This window comes from Ictalurus punctatus, chromosome 29, assembly GCF_001660625.3.
Source record: "Ictalurus punctatus breed USDA103 chromosome 29, Coco_2.0, whole genome shotgun sequence".
In the NCBI taxonomy this organism is placed as follows: Eukaryota; Metazoa; Chordata; class Actinopteri; order Siluriformes; family Ictaluridae; genus Ictalurus; species Ictalurus punctatus.
In genome coordinates, this window is record NC_030444.2 from 2197026 (window position 1) to 2216304 (window position 19279).

The window sequence follows — 19279 nt, forward strand, 5'->3', positions numbered from 1 at the left end:
TGAATAATGCTACACACACACACACACACACACACACACACACACACACACACACACACACACACACACACACACAGAGCCATTTGCCTATGAGGGTCAGTCTGAGTCAAATCCCATGTTGCTAAAGACAAATCAAGCTAAAACTGATTTACTGTGGCAGGCAAGCCTGTGTGTGATTCAGGGTGTGCATCACTTCATGGTCAAAGTTTGTGCACCCCTGCTTATAGAAGGTCATTATTAATAACGATGACATTAACACTATGAAATGTATAATGTATTTAAATATTTCTTGTTATACCGCAGTGCTGTTAAATCCTCGATTCTGATTGGTCGGAAGCCCCTGCGACGGTAAACGGTCTTTGATGGTCGCAATTCACACGTTCCGTAATTTCTATAGTGGCATCTCGGTCGCACGTACTTTATTATTATTATTATTATTATTATTATTATTATTATTATTATTATTATAAGTCATTTAATAACAATTACACGCATCCTTTAAATGTGGAGGGTCTGCCATACTAGTCCCTGTAGCCTACTGTATAGCGATGGTAATGTTTTCGAACCAGCTCGTTAATATAAACGTTGCGAATTGAAACCGACACTATGATCAGAGCCGCGTTTGTAGAAAACTAATCAACGCCATCTGATTCATCAGAATAGAGAATTCATCAGCGCCAGCGCCATGGCATTGCGATACATAGCTCACAGCTTCCTAAGCTTCACCTTGGACTTGCTATCGGATTAAGCTAACTTGAATAGATAAATAGCTAGCTAGCTACTATCACTTTCAAGTCATTTGCGAAATATCTGACATTACACAGGCTAATCCTTCAGCAGACGCTTTCCGTTAAAGGTGCAATAGTCAACAATATTCATTTCTTTCTAGTACAGTCCAAAGACATGCATGGTAGGCTGGTTGGCATGTCCAAATTGTCCGTAATGAATGAATGGGTGTGTGAAATTGTGTGTGATTGTGCCCTGCGATGGATTAGCACCCAGTCCAGGGTGTACCCCGCCCCCATGCTCCCTCAGATAGGTTCCAGGTTCCCCGCGACCCTGTAGGATAAGCGGTATAGAAGATGGATCGATGGAGAGAGGGTGCCATTTTGGATTTGGGGAGTCAGGAAAAGTGTACAATTTATTCATCCTAATTCATCTTCACATCTTATACATTTCATTCAGAGTATTTCCAGTCTACACGGTACTATTTATTAATATTAGAGAAGACACGTGACTGAGACTTTTGGCACGAGGACACTGACAGGACCTGACTGGGTTCATGAAAAAGAAAAGGAAAAAAAAGAAAAAAAAAAACCCCAGCATCATTTCCTGACTGGAACAAATGCTGTTAATGCTTTTCTTCTTCTTCTTCTTCTTCTTCTTCTTCTTATTATTATTATTATTATTATTATTATTATTATTATTATTATTATTATTTTTAAAGGGATGTTAGAGGGGAAATCTGCCGGAGGTTGGACATGAGTGCGCGCGAGGTATTTTTCGCGCGGTTTTCTTCCTATTCCTCCTTTCATGCTGTTGTTCTCGCGGGCGCACAGAGCGCGCGCGCTTAACGGTCACTTCAGTTAGCAGTGAAGTGTTTCCTCGGTTCTTTTTTTTTACCAGTTTGAGGGGCGAAAAAAAGCGAGCGAGAGAGAGAGGGACAAAAGAAGGAGAACGAGAAGAAAAGGAGAGGAACTCGATGGGATGATGGCAGCAAACTGGCCGTTGGGACTTTTTCTGTTTTTCCTTCAGGCTTGCAGTAAGTACACTGAGGTAACTGAGGTGAGGTGGCAGGTTCAATGATAAAAAAAAAAAAAAACAAAGAAAAAAAAAATTAGCAATTAGCATGACAATTCATAAGCACCCACTTCTTCAAATGTTCCTTATCTAACTTTATTCCCATTTACAATTCATTCATAGTTCGTTTCATTTTCATTTGTATTACTGTGTTGCTCAGCTTTTTATAATACAAAGCAACAGAGAAAAGAAAACCAATGCTTTGTCAATTTTTTTTTTTTTATATTTGTCTAAAATATCTTCTTTAGCATAACAAGAAATATAATTAACAAACCACCTTCAGCGAGTGACTTAATCATCAATTAGACTACATGCAAACCATTAATTCTGTATACTTCCTATTATTATTATTATTATTATTATTATTATTATTATTGTTGTTGTTGTTGTTGTTGTTATTTTAATGTAAGACACAAGTTGTTTTATGCTTTTTTGTTGTTATCTGAATTACAGTAATGCATGAGTAATATAGTCTACCATTACAATATCATGACAGTAACCTGTATTGTGTAGTCCTCGAGGAATGATGTATTTCCGGAGATGTAAATGGACATGAATAAGTTTTCAGTAAATACGTCACAGACCACATGTGTGTAGAGCTACAGCACGTTTATTTAGAGGTGTGTATGGTTTGTATGTATCGAACGTGCGTTCAGACCAGACTGTGGTTTTAAGGACTCGTTTAGATCTAGCGATATAACGATTCATTTAAATTTTTGTTCAAGTCGTAACCTTTATTTACAGCTAGACCTTTTTGAAAACGACCGTTTCGCCATATCCGGTAATGAACAGTGGCTCCTGGTTTTGAACGTGGATGAACCAGTAAATAGTTGGCTAGATTTTCCACACTGGGCTAGCTAGCTAGTTTGTTGACGTCTAGCTAGCTAGCATTAGCAACGATCGGAGCACGTGTAGGCTGCGATGACAATTGTCACTTTATAGTATTGTTTAACACACACCTACTGTATATATAAATATAGGTTTAAAAAAAAAGAGGCTAGTTTCTGTTTACTCTTCAAGGTGCCTCTTTTTTTTTTTTCTCTCCATCTTTTGAAATTGGTAAGCATGCAAAAATCGTATTTGCGAATTGATTCCACGCCCTACTTTGCGTCTGCCGTAGTCCTAATTTACATGCCACGCCCACTTTTATTCTTTTGCGTGCACGTTTTATATTGATTTTATTACACACGTTACATAAATTAGTGATTATTAGTTGGTATGTTTTGTAAATCAGGGCCTTAGTGTGTATAAACTCATCAGCTTACTCGGCAGACATTTCAGCCTCGGTTGTTCCTTCAGGACTAAAGTCGTTAAGTCATTGATTGTGAAGTGTGAGTGGTCTGGAGACACGGTTTAATCAGCCTGCGAGCATCGCACATGCCTGCGTGTGTTTAAAACGCAGGTTATACGGTGAAAACAAACCAAACGACAACCATTACAGCAAAGACCAATCCGTGTTATAGAGAGATAGAAAGATAGTTACATGGATTAATAGATAGAGAGATAGTTGCATGGATTGATAGATAGATAGAAAGATAGTTACATGGATCGATAGATAGAGAGATAGTTACATGGATCGATAGATGGATAGAGATAGTTACATGGATTGATAGATGGATAGAGATAGTTACATGGATCGATAGAGAGATAGTTACATGCAATTGATATATATAGCTAGAAAGACAGATAGACATATAGTTACATAGATAGATAGATAGATGGTTACATGGATCAATAGATAGAGAGATAGTTGCATAGACTGATAGAGAGATAGTTGCATGGATTGATAGATAGATAGATAGATAGATAGATAGATAGATAGATAGATAGTTACATGGATCAGTAGATGGATAGAGAGATAGTTACATGGATCGATAGATAGATAGATAGATAGGTAGATAGATAGATAGATAGATCGGTAGATAAATAGAGAGATAGTTACATGGATGGATGGATGGATGGATAGATAGTGAGTGAGTGTTAGGATGTCTTTTGTATAGAGGATGAATCAGGAGTGTCCTCTACGAGCGCCCGGATAGAGAGCAGACACACACAAGGCAGAATCAAAATCTCTCTGTGTAACGATTGTGTGCAGAGCAGACAATGTGTGACAGTGTGTATGTGTGTGTGTATAGACAGTTTGTATGTGTCTGTGTGTGTGTGTGTGTGTGTGTGTGTGTGTGTGTGTGTGTGTGTATATATATATATATATAAAATATAATATAATATAATATAATATAATATAATATAAAAATATACAGGATTCTAACCGTGAGTTGCGAGCTTCACGTTCCAAGTGAGACGTGATGCAACGAAACGATTCTCTCCCTCTGTTCTCATGCTAGCAAAACAGAACCATGCCATTTAGACACAGACAGACGACTTTAAGGTCAGACTGCAGGAAGATGATTATTCAGAGGAATCAAACTCTATATGTTTATAAGAAAAGAGAGAGAGAGGGAATAAGCTCTTTTATCCTTTCAGATAGATAGTTAGATACGCATAGTATATACATATACATGCATGTATGTGAGTGACTGAATGAATTGAATTCCGTCCCGTTGTTCATTCGTTCCGGGAAGCTGGAGGCACGTCCTGTAGGGAGGAGGCACTGTGGAGTCTGACCGCAGCTGGAAAAAGAGACCCCCTGATATACGGATGGCTGGCAGAGCTCCAGCACACATGATTTCCCACTCGGTGTTCAGTCTGTAACAAAATATGCTCAATAACGTGGTACCAGGAAACGTTGTGGTACCGGACCGGGTCTATAGTTGCCTGTAGTTCTGATATGTGAGCGTTTCTCCAGTGTGGGTGGGGGTGGGGGGGTTAAAAGATTGAGTATCTGTACTCAGTCCTATACAGCTACATGTGTAGTTCCCATCCATTTACTATTGGGTTTGATTTGTACGTCAGCTTTTTTGTTGCAATGCAGTCAGTGTTCGTGTTTATCACGAGCAGACGGGAATAGTGTGTGTTCTTTAATTATTAAATATATTAAGTGCACTAGGAAGGTATTTCTCTCTCTCTATCTATCTCTGTATTTCGCTCTTTTGCTTTCTTTCACTCTATCTCTCCGACTCCTCAGCAGGTAAAATATTGGTTTTTCCTGCTGGTCAGCAGCTTTTGTGCTTCACATGGATTTAGAAAGGTTGGCTCCAACCCTGGTGTAGTGTTGACCATGGAAAAAGAAGCCTCAGCTATCACTCTTTCTCTCTCTCTCTCACACACACACACACACTCTCACACTCTCACAGTCCAGATTAAGAATTAGACCAGTAAAAGTAAATAATAATGATTTTGTGATAGCCAAGTTACAAAAGGCCAGATTTTTGTAACAACAGACTCAGAGGTGGACAAGCGGTAAATTAATTATCTAGTGGAAACTCCAAAGAGTCCACTGCCATGTTTTTTGGTTGCTTAGAAACCTAATTATCTAGGCTAAAGTATGGCAATGTAATGACCAAGTATGGCAAAACAAAACGGAAACAAACTCTCGGTGCGAATTGATCATTACGTTCAATTAGCCAGCGTTAAACTACTTTTAAGTGACTAGAGTTTGAACGCCACACCCTGCTCTCTACGATAACGCTAAAGGCACGTCACAGCACGCAGGAGAAACGTTCACGCAGACCCTTAATACCTTCATCTTAATACGCGGGTTTAAATCCGACACGGCTAGATTTATTTACGTTCAGTCTGTTTACATACGCCTTGCATGAAAACGGCGTTTTAGAAGCTATTCCACATAACGGATGTTTACGTTCTGCATAACACCACAAGACACAATAATATAACCTGGAATTCTAAAGGTCCTGCATTAACACTTTGACCTTTGATCTTTCTTCCACCTTGAGAAATATCAGACTGGTTTTCAGGAGTCGGAATGGTCTGGAAACGGATTCATTACCGCATCACTTTTTAAATAGATGCGCTTCCCAAAAATACTTGACGCCTAATTTGATGCCACCTGCTTGCGCCAGAGCTAATTTAACGGTTTCACACCGGCACAGGGTGAATACTTTTGCGTACATGATAAATAAGGTCACAGCCTCCTCTTGTGTTTTCTCACATTTATGTGTGTGTGCGTGTTAGGTTCCCTATCAGCTGATGCCGAAGAGAGGCTGGTGGATTTCCTCCTCAGTTCGGATCGCTACAATAAGCTAATCAGACCGGCGATCAATAAGAGTCAGCAGGTCACCATCGGCATCAAGGTGTCCCTGGCTCAGCTGATCAGCGTGGTGGGTGCTTCTCTCTCACACACACACACACTACCTTGGTTACAAACTGTACCGGAACACTAAACACACGTTCCTAATCCTGTTTCTGATCACTGCAGAACGAGAGAGAACAGATCATGACGACTAACGTGTGGCTCACGCAGGTGAGGTTACCTGCAGCTCTTTAAAATACATACATACACACTGTGACGGTCAGAATGAATTTACTGTTTACAGAGTATTTAAAACAAAACCCAAAAAATTCCAATCGCATTTGAATGTCTTATAGATATAATCATAGTTATAGTTATATACAGGCTTTCTAAACATTTTGGATAAACGACTCGCGTGTCACTGTGGCAGGAAAAAGGTTTTGCCTAAACGCCTGGCATTTGTGGAGTATTTTTATTTCTAATTAAATCTTAAAGCATGTGTACTGGAAGTGCAAGTTTTCAACAATCCGTTAGACTTTTTCCCTGGAATAAATTTGGAGTTAAATGGCCCTCTAATTGGAGTTGAGTGCACCATGTAGTAAGCACCTATAGGGAATAGTAAAACAGTTAGGATTAAGGCTAACAATGTACTGTAGTAGTTATATTATTATTATATTTTTAAAAAAAAAAAACCAAAAAACATTCCTACGTGAACAAATGTAAAGTCTGCCTAAACATGCGTGTTTAAACCTCGTTAAATATACTTTCAGTTGTTCTTCCCAGGAAGTTTTTGTAGATCAGAAACAAAGCCAATTGTCCCGTGCGCTGTTTTTACACCGACCCGCAGGAGTGGAACGACTACAGACTCACCTGGGACCCGGACGAGTACGACGGCATACAGAAACTACGAATCCCCTCCCACCACATCTGGCTCCCTGATATCGTGCTCTACAACAAGTACGCTGACGCTGTAAAGCCCGACCCACTCACTCCACCTGTCCTCCGCACAACTTCTACTTATACAGTAAAGAACACGCATTAAAATACATTTAAGATAACATCTACAGACCAAATGACACGTTTCAAAGTTCCTCTTGATAAAGTATAGGCTAAATAATAAAACTGATTAGCTAACTGAAAGCTAAATTGTTTGGTTTTTTTTTTTATTTTTATAACATAACCTGACTCAAGTATGAAGTAAAAACCATACTTCAATAATCATGCAAGTGAACAAAAACACATTTGTTATGGGAATCAGAAATCAGGACAGAAACCTAAACCTACTACCATATTGGAAAACACAATAAAGCAATGCTTGCACTAACTCTCTTCTATAAACAGACATGATTTAGTGTCTTTTTATTTATTTATAATTCTCTCTCTCTCTCTCTCTCTCTCCAGGATATACAGTATTGCTATTCCCCAAATCCTGTCAAATATAATTATAGTAAGAAAAACAGCAAGTGAATTAATTATAGATGACCGATTTACAGTCATCTAGCTAGCAAAAAGCTCCAGATGGAACATTTAAGGCCGTAAACATGATGATCTTTGATGCTCGGTGTGACTGATTTCTGTATATATATTACACTTTATGTGATAAATGACGGCAGTTGGCAAATAACTGACTAATTATGCTCTAAAAGTTCTGTCAGGTCCTAAGCCCTCTGATAAATGCGATCACTCAGGTGTTTCGAGCTGTAAGATCTAGGCCACAGTCTCCTCAGAGATTATATTTCATCCTTTTGTGTAATTTTATACGGAGATTCAACACTCCATTTAGTTCACGAAGCGAGACTCGTAAAGACAGCAGGGGGAGGACGGAAACATGTTTAAGACACGAACGAGCGAAGTAGAAAGCGATTACGGCACGCGATCACGAGCTAATTTGATTAAGAGGCAACCTGACGAGGCTTTCAGCAGGCCGTGTAATATCTTACTGAAATAAGCTGATGCTGGTTTTTAATTGAGGAGCTGTATATGAGACCGTTCTGATGGATGGGAAAAGGAGGTCGGACCTAGCAAGAGCTTGGTTAATACGTGTTCTTCACGTTGTACCGCACACTCGGGGTAGTTAAATGATCTCAAATTCAGTGTAGAAATATTTAAATCAGTGAAGGTAACATGAAAGCAAAAAAAACCCAAAGAAGTAATCTATTAATCGTGTAAAAGTAAAAGCGACTAGACCTGATTGTCTGTCATTTCCTGTCTATCCCAGTGCGGACGGTGTGTATGAAGTCTCGTTCTACAGCAACGCTATCGTGTCCAACACGGGCGACGTCTTCTGGCTTCCTCCGGCCATCTACAGGAGCGCCTGCGCCATCGAGGTCCGCAACTTTCCCTTCGACCAGCAGAACTGCACGCTGAAGTTCCGCTCGTGGACGTACGACCGCACCGAGCTCGACCTCGTCCTGACCTCTGACTTCGCTAGCCGTGACGACTACACGCCCAGCGGCGAGTGGGACGTCGTGTCTTTGCCGGGCCGCAAGAACGAAGACCCAAACGACGCCACTTACATGGACATCACGTACGACTTCGTGATCCGACGTAAGCCGCTGTTCTACACCATCAACCTCATCATCCCGTGCGTGCTCATCACCTCTCTCGCCGTGATGGTCTTCTACTTGCCGTCAGACTGCGGTGAGAAGATGACTCTGTGCATCTCCGTGCTACTGGCCCTCACCGTCTTCCTGTTACTGCTCTCCAAGATCGTTCCGCCCACCTCGCTGGCTGTGCCGCTCATCGGCAAGTACCTGATGTTCACCATGGTGCTGGTGACCTTCTGCATCGTGACCAGTGTATGCGTGCTTAACGTGCATCACCGCTCGCCGTCCACACACCACATGCCTGCCTGGGTGCAGCGCGTCTTCCTGCACCAGCTGCCCGTCTTCCTGCTCATGCGGCGACCAGGTCGCTCCAACGTGCGTGAACGGTTCCGGAGGAAATACCAGAGCAGGTCGTTCTCTGGCGACACGTTCGCTCTGGGGGCACGGAGGGTGGCCGAGCTGCCCGAGGACTCGGAGTTCAGGCAAAGGCTCGGAGTCTGGCGCGACGCAGAGGTGGATGCAGCCATAGAGGGCGTGCGGTTCATTGCCGAACACATGAAGAATGAGGATGACGATGAAGGGGTGAGGAAGACTCTAGCTGACATTTTGTGAACAAGATTTTTGCATTTGTTTTTTTGTTTTGTTTTGGTTTTTTTGGGGGGGGGGGTTGCTTCATTATTTAGTAATGTTCTTACTCGACAGAGTAAAAACCTACTGTTCTTCATAATCTTCTTGTAGTCATCACAGATTTTTATGTAGAAACACAAAGCCTAGATGTGCTTGTGCTTTTAGGAAAGATGCTAATCACGGTTGCCGCGTAGCAACGCTCTGAAGTGGGCCGTTTTTCCATAGGGAAGACTTGTGGGTGCTTTTATTTTTAGTCAGACTATAAACTATTGACACTAAAACATGAAACCTGATCATTAAGGAATCATGGGGAATCCAGCAACACCCCAACAACCAACGGGGATAGCAGTGCGACCTCCTAGAAACACCCTAGCAACAAGCTGGGATAGCAGAGCAACCACCTAGAAACACCCTAACCATGCACTTGTGTGAATTTGCAGGTCATTGAGGACTGGAAGTATGTCGCCATGGTGATCGACCGTTTGTTTCTCTGGGTTTTCGTCCTGGTGTGTCTGACCGGAACACTCGGCCTCTTCGTCCAGCCCCTATTCCAGAGCTACAACACACCTGTAGCAAGAGATGACTGACCGAGTGAGTGACTGACTGAGTCAGTGAGTGACTGAGTCAGTCATAGAATACGACGATACAAAATCAAATCTTTGCTTGTTGAATCTAAGCTGTTTCGCGTTTAATCTTTCTAACTCTCTCTTTTTCTGTTTTAGCCACGGCGTTTAATAAACGTGCCAGGTAAACCCGGAAAGATGTCGGAGCACGTATCAGTCGCAATGAGACCAAGCATACCGAATAAAAGACAGCGATCCACCACACGTACACACGCTGATCGGCTGGCGAAACATCCAGCACCTGCCCAGATCTGCAGCTGTGTGACGGTGATGACTGATGTCACGTAATCAGGGTATTCAGAACTGTATTACTGCACTATGAAAACTAATAGAGACTTAGTACCACCCTAAATTCTTACGATTTGGACACGGACGTCGTCACACGCAGCGTTTTCTTGTACACTTACTTTACATAATGTTTTTTTTTTTTTTTTTTACTGCCTATAAAACTGCCCTGGTGTAGGTAGTAGATCAGCTCTTGCCATCACTCCTGCCGCAATAATCCTCATTTCAGCCATAGGATTTTCAGAAGTGTTTCTAACACTAGCGTACCTTATGAACAGCTACAATAAAACCACAAAAAATGGGCAAATTTTAATTAGGCTAATTCAAATTTATATACATGCAAATTACTGTGTAACGTTTGGTAAGTTTCAGGATTTCCCAGATAGCCAAAAAAAAAAAAAAAAAGTAATGTGTGTTATATATTTCAGAAAAGTAGTGTGCAATACTTATCTAAGAACCTAGGAGCACTTTCTATGAAGGCAATATGTACAGTGTGAATATGTTATGATGCATTAATAAGGCGCTGTACACGTTATGATTATTTATCAAAACAAGTAGCGTTTACACAAGTTTATTTATTTAAATCGACAGCAATAAATTTAGAGCACAAAATTTACAGAAGGTGTACGATTTTGTAGTATGATGTTATTAATATTTCTCTTGTAAAATGAATTTATTAATCGGGGGGGGGGATATTTTTTTTAATATTGGAGTCCAAAACGTCCGAGTCCGTGTCGAGTTCGAGTATAAATTATGTATATTAACGCTACTTATAATGCATCGGGTTGACCGCTCGTAATGCGTAATAGAGAGAGCCATAAGGCGTAACGCACGTTTCCGAATAATTACCAACGTATTCGTAGTTCATTATGATCATGACCTTCATGGAAAGTGTTACCGACCTTGACCGGTGTGTAAACGGACTGAAACGTTACGCATGCAGTGCACTCGCATCACGAAGTTTCGTTTTCATGTCGTTTCACTTTGCATTTAAGTCACACAAGCTGCACTGCGTCTCCACTGTGCTCCCAGATTTAAAGCAGCACTATGCAACTATGCGTTTTTTTTTTTTTTTGTTTTTTTTTTTTTTTGTCCTTATAGCCAACCAGCCTGCTTACCGCCTCACCGCTCCAGGGTCCCCGGTTCGATCGTTTCGCATGCTCTCCCTGTGCCTGTCTGGGTTTCCACCGGGTTCTCCTGTTCCCTCGCACTGTCCATAAAAATACCAGTAGGTGGATTGGCTGTGCTAAATCGCCCCAGGTGTGAACGTACGTGTTCACACACACACACACACACACACACACACACTGCAGCTTTGAACTATTTCACAACGTAATGTTTACATCTTTCTCAACTCTCATAGAATCGAGTTATTTTATATTTACCTCTCATGGTTTTTGTTTTGTAGAAGCCTTGTGTGTGTTCCAACTCTAAAACATTAGTATGCATGAGAACACAGTATGTGTAATTTTATTTTATTTTTTTACTAAGCCCCACACACATGCAAAAAAAACAAAAACAACAACTTGAAGCGTTTTTAAATATCGGCTTACGTAGTTTGCCGATCTAAAGTATAAATAAATGCGTTTTGTTTTGTTTTGAACTGTCACTTTTTTTTGATTGCCTTAATGGAGATGAAGTTATTTTCTATCACTTTCGAGACAGCAATAATGTGATGAAAATCAGATTATTGTTATTGGGGATATGATACAATAAACGTTTTTTTCTTTTTTTCTTTTTTTTTCTTCTGCTACTAGTATATGTCTTGTTGGTTTTTGTGTCGTGTTTTTTTCTGCCTCCGTCCTACACGCTGTAGCAGAGGGGGAGAGAGGTGAAGCAAGCGAGGTAAGGTAAACAGTCTGTGCGTTTACACGGACGACGACGATCCGATATGAACCCGATTAAGACGAGACTCTGATTAAAAAACTAGTATATAAACAGTGATTATTAATGACCTTAATCTGATTAAAGTCACACTCGAAGTAACACTAATGGAATTAAGACGTGTGGAGTGTTCCTGTTTTAGTCGCATTATCGACGTGCGTTACAGACACGTACACACCTTAATCACACTAATGATGTCGTGTGAGTTTTCACCGCATTCTGCGACAGGACGCGTACACACACGGCGGCGCTCGACCGCTTGACGGCAAACGAGAGAGCACGGCTGCGTCCCAAACCGCGTACTTACCTGCTATATAGTAGGAGAAATACATGTATGTCGGCTACTATATAGACGGTAAGGACGCGGTTTGGGACGCAGCCCACGGCTTCAAGCAGTCGTCTATTAGCACGTACAGCACGACAGATAATTAACCGCACTTGAAGCGTTCATAAAAATTAAAATAACACCCAAAACTGTATACGGGACCATAACGAAGACCAACTGTACGTCGATACGTGAAATTCTGGAGGGGCGTCGGACGGCGTGGCGCGGTGACGTAATGACGTGTGCCGTTAATCCATCTATATTCTATATCATGTAAAACGGGAACATGAAAGGAGTATTCTAAAAGTGACTCGTGTAAACACCTTAATCAGAATATTATCTTATTCGGAATAAGGTCAATAATTAGATTACTGCTGTCAGTGTGAGGAGTCTGTTTGGGTTTGAGGAGGATAAACACTGCATATATTTCGGGGATAGAAAGAAAAATCATAACGGGATTTGAACACAGAATCTTCTGAACAAATCCTTAAACCCACACACACACACGCTTTTTAACACCACCAGAGGTGACTGCACTCTCACCCCCTCTCCATTACTGCATTATCTAGGTTGTTGTGTCCTTCGTCCTTTTCTCCTGCAACGAAAAAACATTACAACACAAATTGCCGTGCGAGTGATCTGTAATGATCTGGGTCGATGCTTTGAGCATTATCGAGCGCGGCCCCGCGTTTAGAGAGTCGGAGAACCCTACGGTACATCCGGCCGCCGGTTCTGCTGACGGCGCTGTGTTTGCACACACAGCACTCCGACAGTGCTCCGGCGGCGCTGAGCGAATGCTTTCGAAACACTTTCAAAGTGCTTCTGATGCATTTAAAAAAAAAAAAGCTTTTTAAAAATTAGCTCTGCATTAGCCGACGAGAGTCTGGTCTCACTGACAGAAGAACAGATGGTGATGGTCACTCTCTCTCTCTCTCTCTCTCTCTCTCTCTCTCTCACCGCATCACTGTCCATCTTCTCCTCCATGGCTCGTTTGAACCTGTGTGTGTTTGAGAGAGAGACAGACATACTGTCTGTGTTGGATATCTGTTCTGGCTCCTAGTGTACACACAAAACCAGATTGATCCTCCTTTTATCTCTTTAAATCCAGCTTCTAGACAACAGCTGTTACCGCCGATACAGTCCTTAATGCATCCGCAAATCAAGACTAGTTTCTAAATTACATCTTCCGTGATGACCGTAACATGGAGCTCTCTGAGAGCAGCGTGGATCCGTTCGCGGCTTCTTTTTTTTCTTTTCGTTTTATCCCCCTCTGCCCTGAATCGTTATGGTTATCATAAGGTTCATAGCTGGAGACGGAAGAGGCAGAGGTGTACAGGTTAAACAGTCTATAATGTATATAAACTGGGAAACCAACACGGTTCGAAACGTGCGCATAACACAGCAGCTCCCGATCCTTCCTGTAAGGAGTCGTTTATTTAACGCTTACGGAAGGTTCCGCTTTTAATCCTCGTCACAGCTACAGATAAACCGAGAGAGAAAAGAACAGAAGCGTATGATCCAGCGTCGTGTTAGAGATATACAGGTAGATGGAGAGAATATCTGTGAGACTGCTGCTGGTTTAGTATTATACAATCCACACTGCCTCAGCAAAACCACACACACACACACACACACTGAGGTGAATTAGACCTCGATGTCGGCAGCGGAAACGGCCTATCGTAACTCCCGCAGGACCCCAATCTCATGATCACGTCTCATATTTACACAGCCATTTTTAACCAAGCGTACAATACCGAGGTCATGATACACATCAGCGATCGAAGCGTTACGATCCCGCGAAAACCTGCGGGCGTATCTGCGCGTCGTTCTCCCGTGCTTTTCCACAAACCCCTGCATCCGTAGGCCCGTCGGTTTCCTCCTAATGGATGACCGAGAGCCCGGAGTTCTCTCCTGGAGTACGGAGGATAAAACCACTCGGCCAGGTATTAAGGATGAACGCGAGATGAATAATTTAAAACGTCAGACCGGGGAAAGGTTCTACCGAGAAATGTTTTATACGCGTGTATTTCTTTCTATTTTTAATACAAGCAGTCCTGCGGTGAAGAGGGAAAGAGCACTGATGGAGATTTTGGTGTGCTGTGGTGACGTGAGGGAGAGATGTGGGCGAGGGAGGTGAAAATAGCAACGTTAATGGTTCTTTGAGTGGAGGATTCTTGCTTTCATGATGACATCAGTTAGAGGTAGAGGGACGAACGTGAAGGGGGAAATGATTTCACTTGTCTGAGAGAAATAAGTGTCGCGCCGTTGCATTTAATTTATTCATGAAAGGAGTCTCCAGTGTCGGCGCTTTTGTCGGTCGGAGGTAACGCTGTAGCTGCGTCTTATGAACTCCGAGAGAGCGAAAAAGAGAGGCGGAGCGAGGGAGGGAACGGCTAATCGTTAGCACTGAATCGCTGCGGTATAAGAGGAATAAACCGGTTCGGGACATGTCGCCGTGTGGGATAATCAACCGCCTCGTCCGTGATTCTTTCCCTCTAGCAGCACACCCCTAAATCTTTAACGATTAGGAACACACTCCCGGATGATCCCAGTCCTCGACGTTTGGTCCAAACAAACGCAAGCAGCCTCGCATGTTGTTCAGCACTAGACGCCGCCGTTCCTGCCAGTTACCCCGGTACAAGCGCTGGCTCAGTGGTTAGACGTTTGGGATACTGATCAGTTTCTGAGAAAATCGAGTCCTTGAGCAAGACACTTTATCTCCAGCTGTCCGTAAACTTGAAAAAGAACGAGACAAAGGCTCGATATCGATCGGAAAGCCGCGAGTCCGAGCTCCGTCACGGCCACTTTGCGGGTCCTCGAACTTCGACCCTGACTTCGGGGTTTACGAAGAAAGGAGTTTCCCTCAACTCCACATGCGTATGTCACGATGAAGGCTTTCTTCAAACGATCATATTCGTTCTTAATAAAAACGAGTCTTGAGCTCGACGCGTTTGGCCGACGTTTACAGGTTTAAAGATTCTTTGCTTCGTTAACGGCGTTTTCGACTTCGGTCGTTGAGAAGAATCTAGCCAGCTAACGTTCGAGATACGAGTGATGCCGATTTGTCTCCGGAGAATATCGCGGTCTGTCCTCCGTTTCGTGATCGCAAAATCCTGGAAGGACCGGCGTGAGTTATCTCAGCACGCTGCTTGTAGATAGAACGTGACGATAAGAAGTGCAACTTTTGTTTGCTGTTGATGCGACGGGATGTGCTGGGAAATTTCCCAGTCAGAAATTGGGAATTCCGAGTCGAGCAGTAGGAGTCAGAAGGAGACGACAAACCGACTTCTGTCAGAGTCGGCTCCGTCTGGACAAACTGTCCACCGCGCAAATGGACGAGCGTGAGGAAACGGACCACCTCGTTCGATCTGCAAAGCCAACACCACTAGGAAGCTTCCCAAGCGCACTGATACACGAGCAGAGTCTGGAGCGCCGAGCTCCAAGCTGGAGCAGCTGCGACTCTTTGGCGTTCTTCCCCAGACGGGAAGCCTCTTTACACACGTTCGTGGTTGTAAATGTACGAATCTATGCACAGGATTGTTTCGAGTTCATTTTCACAACAGCTGGACCCGACGCGCTCCTGATGTTGTATCGAGACTCAACCCGTCACGGATGTCTGTCTATCTATCTATTTATTTATTTAATCAGGTATCAACATGTCTGACCGATTTCAGAACTCACTACTGCACTAACACTAACCAGATCTTCTCATCTCAGGTCATTTAGAGCTGGTGTTCGTCATTTATAAATATTTCCACTGATAAAACTCATCGACACTGCATACAGAGACCTTCTCATTTCCCTTCACTTCAACTTCCTAACCTCGTTTCATTTCCTTTTTTATTTATCCAGACAGACCGGAGCTAACCCTAACCTCGGATTCGCGTGACTTCTCAGGTGTGTGTGTGTGTGTGTGTGTGTGTGTGTGTGTGTGTGAGATGCACCTGTGATTTGATTGACAGCTGAATAACATAAGGACGAGTCCTGAGCTGCACCTGCTCCCCACACATTCGCCGAGCACAAGGGCTCATCATAAATACTGTAGGAAGGTTTGTTTGTTTACAATAATAATAATAATAATAATAATAATAATAATAATAATAATATACACTGTATAGTTTTTATTAATTTCTGCATTCTTCTGAATCCCTATTCTTTTATACTTAATACTTTTGTATGTGTTTGAGAGAGAGAGAGAGAGAGTGTGTGTGTGTGTGTGTGTGTGTTATCGATATTGTATTGTAAAGTGTGTTACTCATGACAGTGATGAGTGTGTGTGTATTTAAAGTGACACTTCTGTGATGATTGTACTGGGTGATGTAATGGATGATTAAAGAAGTCGATGAAAAGAAATGTAAATGAAATGAAATTCTTTAAAAAAAAAAAAAATCTAGAGTGTGTGTTTGGAGAATGTGGTGCCCCCTAGTGTACACACACACACATACACATTAAAACAGTGTCATTAAACAAGGAGTCATTTACAAATCAGGAAAACTTGAATAAGGAATGTTCTGAATATTTTCCACTGCTGTACTGCTCTTTCTGTGTGTGTGTGTGTGTGTGTGTGTGTGTGTGTGTGTGTGTGTGTGTGTGTGTGTGTAAAATCAGGCCGACACAGTTGACAGCACTCGCTCTTTCAGGAGCTCGGGATTAGTGTTTGCTCTTTCGCCTGCAATCAGAGGTGGGTTTAACCTTCTTAAACGCTGCCCTTTTTAATGGAGACTTTATCGTCTGCGCCGTTTCCGAAAGGACAGGGCTACACCTCCTGGAATTTATCTGCTTTCATCTTTTCTGACATTTTGTGAAACGAGATTACATTCGGACAGTTACGCAGTAGACACGCTGTAAAAATACATGTCTAAATAAATAATAATCATGTCAACTTGACGGTAATTTACAGGCAGCGGAGTTGCAGGTGGAAGAACCGCACAAAGGGAATGGTAAATATTGAAGAACACCTCCACTCTAACGTCCAATTCGACTCACTTCACTGAATCGATTAAGCTTCTGAACACGATACGGTACAGCGCAGTCCGGTCAAAAATGTGCAGTACCGCTGTCGGCGCGTTTCGAAAAGGACACGCCCACTACCGTTAACGACTTTCGGCTCCGTCTGTCAGCGAGCGGACGATGAAGAGCAGAGGCGGGGCTTTTTGTTACAAACCTACGCAGGTTAGTACAGGAAGTGAAGTCTGGAATCACTAACGAGTCGTTTCAGCCGTTCAGAATCGATTCCATCTTTTAGGAGTCGATAACTCCGTCTGTCGTTCGCTTCGATTTTTAATACTTTTCAGACTAATTACATTCGCAAACAGCTACGTATAACAACACGCTACATGAAAGGGAATATTTGGGAAAAACCCATCATAGGTGCACTTGTGTATTGTTAAAAAAAGAAAAGAAAAATCCTCAACAAAACATGCACGTAAAAATAAAATAAAATGAATTAAAAAAACAATGATGTCTTGCTTATAGATTAAAAAAAAAAACAACAACGCACATAAAGTGACAAAAAGACAAAAACAACTAAAATGTGTCATTCTTGTTTGTCAGTCGATTCCCGCGACTCTCTAAACAAGAACCGGTTCGCACGAGTCGACTCATTTGGTGAATCGAATCATCTCAACTCTCCTCTCCTCTCCTGACAGCATCCTGTGCGCTGAACACCGCGCAGCTCGGCTCGGGCTGCCTCCCTTCATCTGTATCGGGTTGTTTTCATGTTGTTTGATTTGTATCACGTGCTTCAGGAATTTCGGCTCTCCAGGCTTCAGTGGTACAGAAGGATGATGATCGCTTTCAGGAGAAACACTCTGCTCCTGCTTTTCCTCCTCCTCCAGGCGCACGGTAAGACTCCTGATATTTTTTTTTTGGGGGGGGGGGGTCGGTTTTGAGGTTAAAAGTCGTCTGTATATTTATTTATTTATTTATTTATTTATTTATTTATGTTTAAAAGGTTTCACACACATTAGAGTCGCGTCCTTTAAAGCACCGCAGAGCCGTTCGTGGTTCTTCCCCGTGTCCGAAAAATGGGCGAGAATTTCTGAGATTAGGAAGTCATTCGGACTGAAAAGTTTGGAGATGTCCAAGATGACTTCAATGACTGAAATCCTTTAAACCATACGATTTATTAAAGTTCTTGTATTTACTGAATTCCTAGCCTACTCTCATAAATAAATAAATAAATAAATAAATAAATAAATGCATAAATAAAGGTGCTTTTCCTTGCTGCATGTTTTTTTTTTGTTGTTGTTTTTTACTTTGTTGTTTATTTACATCTACATAAAAACCTTCCCATCGTCATCAGTCTAACCTGTACACCGCATCCACTTCCCCAGGTGGTCGTCGGTTCTAGGTATCGGGTATACCAGCCCGGTGATGAGGAACAGTCCGGTGTGGTGCGTCTAGTTACTGGATGCATTGAATAATAAGGGGTTAAAGTATGTCTCGTGTAATAATGATACAAACCCCCCCCCCCCCCCCCCCCCCCCACACACACACACACGTGCGTCCTCACAGGTTCGAGGTCCTTTGGCGTATTCGGACCGGACACGTCGTCAGTACGTGGAAGAATGACAGTATGTCGAGTTGCTTGTGTTGAATTATTCACGCTGGAAACGCCATGAGCCTGCTTTTACACGCAGGGTAAGCAGCGTTGTCCTGAAGCGCGCTCACGACACGGCGTAATCCGAGTTTAATAACACGCGCCGCTTTATAATGGTCGTGCGCTCCAGTTTGCTGCGTTGTTAATGAGTAATCAGCCTTCAGGAGGTTAATAATCCCGCTCCCGGAGACATCCTGTCGAAGCTGAGGAGAGTTTAGGCGAGTTCTAGGTTTTGTGACTTTTTAGACAGGATGAAATCTGACGCGGCGGATTGATGGCGATGTTTGTAGCCAGGTCGGGGCTGGGGTTCCTCTGGGTTCTCGGGTTTCCTCCGACCGAGGTGGACTGGAGCAGTGAATTATCCCTGAGTGTGGATTCAGGATGTTCAGGATCGGTTTATCCGTAAAATCTAGGAGCATCGTCGTAGAGTCATCAGTC

At 42.5% G+C, this 19279-nt stretch overlaps 2 protein-coding genes across 2 annotated transcripts in view; both read left to right on the plus strand.

The window, feature by feature from the left end:
* Nucleotides 1-1473: 1473 nt before the first annotated feature.
* chrnb5a (cholinergic receptor, nicotinic, beta 5a) lies at nucleotides 1474-11765 on the plus strand. Its single transcript, XM_047152205.2, has 7 exons — nucleotides 1474-1762; nucleotides 5893-6038; nucleotides 6137-6181; nucleotides 6798-6907; nucleotides 8169-9078; nucleotides 9564-9714; nucleotides 9846-11765. Exons 1-6 carry the CDS (start codon nucleotides 1708-1710, stop codon nucleotides 9708-9710), a joined length of 1413 nt encoding a protein of 470 aa, XP_047008161.1. The 5' UTR covers nucleotides 1474-1707; the 3' UTR covers nucleotides 9711-9714; nucleotides 9846-11765.
* Nucleotides 11766-17741: 5976 nt separating this feature from the next.
* The window catches only part of chrna6 (cholinergic receptor, nicotinic, alpha 6), a 14778-nt gene continuing 13240 nt past the window's right edge, over nucleotides 17742-19279 (plus strand). The window contains exon 1 of the mRNA XM_017461766.3: nucleotides 17742-18084. Coding sequence (XP_017317255.1) covers nucleotides 17958-18084 — 127 coding nt within the window. The 5' untranslated portion in view covers nucleotides 17742-17957. The remainder of the gene's footprint in view (nucleotides 18085-19279) is intronic.

What these genes read in the sequence shown, in the direction of transcription:
- chrnb5a (XM_047152205.2), top strand. Translation starts at nt 1,708, where the DNA reads ATGATGGCAGCAAACTGGCCGTTGGGACTTTTTCTGTTTTTCCTTCAG. An exon ending in GTTTTTCCTTCAGGCTTGCA is followed by an intron (nt 1,763 to 5,892) that starts GTAAGTACACTG and finishes TGTGCGTGTTAG; the next exon opens with GTTCCCTATCAGCTGATGCC. An exon ending in CTAACGTGTGGCTCACGCAG is followed by an intron (nt 6,182 to 6,797) that starts GTGAGGTTACCT and finishes ACCGACCCGCAG; the next exon opens with GAGTGGAACGACTACAGACT.